Genomic DNA, 5,349 nt, shown 5'->3' on the forward strand with positions numbered 1-5,349 from the left:
TCAATAAAAAATACAAATGTACATAGTAAAAATACACATAGTTAATTGCTATCAGTAATTTAACATTATAAGTGAGATATTTGCTTGCTACATTTTCACATACACAGATTATATTACTGATTACATTGGCAGGCCGTGTGGCTCACAGTCAGTTCCATCGTTACAACAGCAGGTGTCAGTGAAACTTCAGTCTGGAACAGTCATGCTCAGCTCTTATTGGGCAAAGACACATACACTTTAAAATACGACTCAACCTCAAAACTCTTTCTGAATATTTAGATTAAGTTCTTAATTTCGGCATGTATATGATCCACCAAGCAGCACTTATTGTAATGAAATTTCAACTTTTTAAAAATGGTTGCCGCTGCTCGCTGCCGCCTTCCGCGGTGTGTTTTGGCGCAAGAAGTTCAAATGTTGCTGTGCTGCTTGGTGAATTATATGCCGAATTCAACATGGACTCCTCCCGATTCCCCAAGAGTAAGATGATGAATCATACTCTAAAGTTTAGATTTTTTTTAATTTTTTTTTTACCACTTAGGCGTGACGGGCTCTCCCAGGGAACTGCTTGTATCGGGCCTAAATTGTGATGAGATTTTTGTAAACAATTATTATGCGTCTCAATAGTTTGAGTATATTGCTCATTTCGATAAATTTGACGAAATCCAACGTGAATCAAACACGCATAAAAAAAATAATAATCCAGGATCCATCCCCATGGCGACATAGGAGCAGGAAGTGACGTATTTGAACCCCCGCCTCTTCCACTCTCTTTTCGTTGAGGCTCAGCTAACGGCCGGGTGGGTGCACATTTTGTCCAGTGGATAATTGTCGATTTTAGTTGAAAATAAAGGTGTTTAATTAGATGAAAATGCAATATTACTACTCCGTTATCGTTAATAGTTGTATTCATCTATCGGAGGCTCATTTCGGAGGCGGAAAATACACGAAACAGAAACATTTACCACGCTAACGACACGCATGTGGCTAGGCCCCGCACGGACTCCTGTCTGCTGCTAACGCTAACATTAGCTACTGACTCCAGCACGAGCTTTTGGAGTCAACATTATATTCCGATACAGTGAAAATATTACCAGTACTGCCATATTAGTTTATAATGAACCTAGTTTATCAGCTTTCTGTGTTAGTGTCACTTCTGTATGTTTAGCGGAGGGATGCTGCTTGCTGCCCGGTCAGCTAGCTAGCAGCTAGCCGCATGTCTGAACTTTTTGAGTTTTCTCTCTCCAGCCTGCAAAGATGCAGATCTTCGTGAAGACGTTGACGGGGAAGACCATCACCCTCGAGGTTGAGCCCAGTGACACGATCGAAAATGTCAAGGCAAAGATCCAGGATAAGGAAGGTGAGCTGTCACAGATCTGACTCTGTAGGGGATGAGAGTCTGTAAAACAGTAATGTCGTCTGCCATGATCATGCTCATCATACAGAAATGATCATCATCATACATACCTGTACTTTCTATTATCTTTCATTAGTCTGTTTAATATATAAATGTAATTGAAGGGGGATTCTCCTCTGCCTCTGGTCAGCAGAGTCAGGGTTCAGTATTTTACTTGAGCAGGTTTTCCTCATGGGGGATTGAACTCTGACCCTCTGGTTGGGAATAATCTTACCAATTTTCAGACTAACCTGCTGCATTAAATAACATTAAACTTGTTGGAATTTAGCTGATACTCTAACTAAAGCGAATTACAATTTATGAAGTTAGGATTCAGTATCTTGACAACAGGACACAAACAAGAGACAAACTTTCTGACATTTTGGGTGCGGGACAGTCTGTCTTCTAGAGCTGCAACGATTAATCAATTAGTTGTCAACTATTAAATTAATCGCCAACTATTTTGATAATCGATTAATCGGTTTGAGTAATTTTTTAAGAAAAATAAGTCAAAATTCTCTGATTCCAGCTTCTTAAATGTGAATATTTTCTGGTTTCTTTACTCCTCTATGACAGTAAACTGAATATCTTTGGGTTGTGGACAAAACAAGACATTTGAGGACGTCATCTTGGGCTTTGGGAAACACTGATCCACATTTTTCACCATTTTCTGACATTTTATAGACCAAACAACTAATCGATTAATCGACAATGAAAATAATCGTTAGTTGCAGCCCTACTGTCTTCTCACTCGGCCTCCCTGCCACCTGCCCATCAGTACAGGTTACTGTTTTGCCTTGCATTTAAAAAGTATAAATGAAGATGGACTGATAAATGTTGTTTTTGGCAGGAATTCCCCCTGATCAGCAGCGTCTGATCTTCGCTGGCAAACAGCTGGAGGACGGACGCACGCTGTCCGACTACAACATCCAGAAAGGTAAGAAGGTCCAGAAGTGTTAGATCACAAGAGGAACAAAACAAACCTCTGCTTACTGAGAACAAAACAAGCTATCAGTTAAATATGAGTGTTTTAAACTAGGTCAGCTGTCTTAAGATAGATGAGGCTCTGTGTGATTGAGCGTGTCCTGGCTGACAATATGGCGTCTGTGTGTCCATCAGAGTCCACCCTGCATCTGGTCCTGCGTCTGCGTGGCGGCATCATCGAGCCTTCCCTCAGACAGCTGGCCCAGAAATACAACTGCGACAAGATGATCTGCCGCAAGTAAGTGGAGCGTCGAAACCTGTTAAACCTTCAGGATTCAGTTTTTCATCCAAATGATGTGAAGTTGTTCTCTGGAAAAAGACATTTGACTAGACAAACCCCCGACTCATGTGTACACAGGTTGAACCTATATAAAGGGGCCCGGTCCAGGCTCCATTAGATTTAGTCTGAGAAACTGTTTTTTTTTTTTTTGTTTTTTTAAAGCTCAGAATCCACTTAGGGAAAAAAAATGTCTAGAAATCTTGAGAACTGAAAGGTGAAGCTGTGATCAACTGGCTGCTGTTTTGAATTTTAGAATCAAAATATTTCAGCTAGGGCAATATATCGATATCGTGATATGAAACTAGATATTGTCTTAGATTTTGGATATCATAATATCGTGATATGGCATAAGTGTCTTTTCCTGGTTTTAAAGGCTGCATTACAGTAAAGTGATGTCATTTTCTGAACTTACCAGACTGTTCTAGCTGTTCTATTATTTGCCTTTACCCACTTAGTCATTATATCCACATTACTGATGATTATTTATCAAAAATCTCATTGTGTAAATATTTTGTGAAAGCAAACCAATAGTCATCCCTACAATATTGTCACAATATTGATATTGAGGTATTTGGTCAAAAACATTGTGATATTTGATTTTGTCCATATCGCCCAGCCCTACTTACAACTGAACATTTAGCCCACTTCGTAGAAAATACCGAGATATATATCATGTATCGCCATTCAGCCTAAAAATTCCGAGATATGATTTTTGGTCCATATCACCCAGCCCTAATTTCATCTTTCAAAGCGTTCCTCTATGACTTTTCCTAGATCCACTTTTGGTACAAACCAGTGTTAGTTTTTCAAAATCACCAAAGGAAATAGCCACAATTCTGTTTACCCTCTTCAGCTGACATCTTGTTGGTCTTTCTAGTGTGAAGTGGCTGATAGAGCAGATGAGTTTCACCAGTATTTCACACTCAGTTTGTCTTGGCAGGTCTTAAAGTGTTGTTCTTATCTGGAGCAACTTAAGTGCAGCAATTAAGTTGCCAACATTAGAAGTAGCCAATAGCAACAGAAGGTAGAAATATTCTGGTGTCCCTAAAATCTCTAAATACATTATAGCTATTTGAAGGGAAGTTATTATGGATCTGCGTTTTGCTGTGATGTCACAGTCTTGTCAGGGCTTCATGTTGGTTCAGGAGTCCCTCCATATTGTTGACCTCTGACCTCTTGTGTCACAGGTGCTACGCCCGTCTGCACCCCCGCGCTGTCAACTGTCGCAAGAAGAAGTGTGGGCACACCAACAACCTGCGCCCCAAGAAGAAGCTGAAGTAGACATTTTGACTGAGGAGGAGCTGACGACTTATGATGCCATCTTGTGTTAAATAAATGGTGTAAAAAAGAGCTGCTGTTTGTCTGGTTTATATTATTGAGTTCCCATAATGAAGGAGAATTTTTGGTTTAATTTGAGCAGAAAGTTTAGTATTTGGGCCTGTGGAGCTCAGGTGATCATCAGGCTGTTTGCAGAGTGAACAGTTAAACAGGAGAACAAGACTTTTTGAAGCGAGTTCCTAAGGGAAGGAGCTGAAGTTTGCTTAACAAATTATCCCATATAAGATAAGATAAAAGATGTTCAGGAACATTTGGACCAATATTTTATTCAAGATGAAATCAGGAAATTGCAATAAACTGAATTCTTGGCTAAGGAAGATATATTTAGAACAGCGATCCATGTCTTCATGTGTCACACTGCACATTCTTCAGAAATGAGCAGGGTTCATACACAATTCTGGAAATGTTCAGTAAATCCATTTGACCACTTCCAGGTCTTAAAAAGTTGGAAATTGCACTCAGTCATAAGTATGGGAGGCAAATGTTCAGTTCCAATACACTTGACTAAGTTAAAGGATGCGGCCGGTGTTTTTTAATGCATTGCTTACTGTCAACAAATCCTATGAAAATAACAAAATCAACAATGCGTTCGCTCTTCTCCCGTTACTTTCTGACTTCCCACGTTCCGTTTTTAGCCGTCAACCCGGAAGTCATTGGCTCCAATTGTAAGCTAAAAACCTTGAATTACAGCTCACAAAGACATAGTTTACATTTTTAAAATCGCTAACTGTTACCACGAAAAGTCAGGCTGTTGTAGTTATTACCAAATCAAATTCAAATGGGAACAAATTCTTCATTACGCCGGGGACTATTTTCTGTGCTACGGAACTACTTTCCTGAGATCGCAAAGTGTTTACAGCCGGCTTATTAAATTGTTTGAGGAGAAAGTAATAGTTTTTTTTAATACAATGGAGTTCTATGGCTGCTGGGACATGAGGCTGCATTGGGCACCGGCTACATGGACGAGACTTGTTAGCAAAACAAAATCATTGCTGATTTTGTTATTTTCATAGGGTTTTCTGACGGTAAGCAATGCATTAAAAAACACCGGCCTTATCCTCTAATGTAGTTGTAAACAAACTGAAATTTGCTATTGGGAAGAATAAGCTTCATTTATAGTGATAACAGCCAGAGATCTAGAGGCAATCTAAGAAAAGATGGTGAACTCTGACCTCTGGTTATAAGGCAAACAACCACCTACATGAACAAAAATCATATATATTTTCAGTAAAGCAATTTTTTTTCTCTTAAATCGGTTTGAGACTACTTCCTGTGGTGTTTACTATGAATTTACATCAAAGATCTATGTCGGCCTTAAAGCTGGTGGAAAAAGTCTGGCATTTTAAAATGGAAA

At 39.3% G+C, this 5,349-nt stretch overlaps 1 protein-coding gene across 1 annotated transcript; it reads left to right on the forward strand.

Annotated features, from left to right (window-relative positions):
- Positions 1-743: 743 nt before the first annotated feature.
- On the forward strand, positions 744-4,007 carry LOC139640111 (ubiquitin-ribosomal protein eL40 fusion protein). The gene is made up of 5 exons (XM_071514278.1): positions 744-797; positions 1,246-1,357; positions 2,244-2,330; positions 2,513-2,615; positions 3,845-4,007. Exons 2-5 carry the CDS (start codon positions 1,255-1,257, stop codon positions 3,936-3,938), a joined length of 387 nt encoding a protein of 128 aa, XP_071370379.1. The 5' UTR covers positions 744-797; positions 1,246-1,254; the 3' UTR covers positions 3,939-4,007.
- The last annotated feature ends 1,342 nt before the right edge of the window (positions 4,008-5,349 follow it).

This window comes from Centroberyx affinis, unplaced genomic scaffold, assembly GCF_046629955.1.
Source record: "Centroberyx affinis isolate AG114_WGS23_722 - 3 ecotype Tasmania unplaced genomic scaffold, CSIRO-AGI_Caff_v1 ptg008366l_1, whole genome shotgun sequence".
Lineage (NCBI taxonomy): Eukaryota > Metazoa > Chordata > Actinopteri > Beryciformes > Berycidae > Centroberyx > Centroberyx affinis.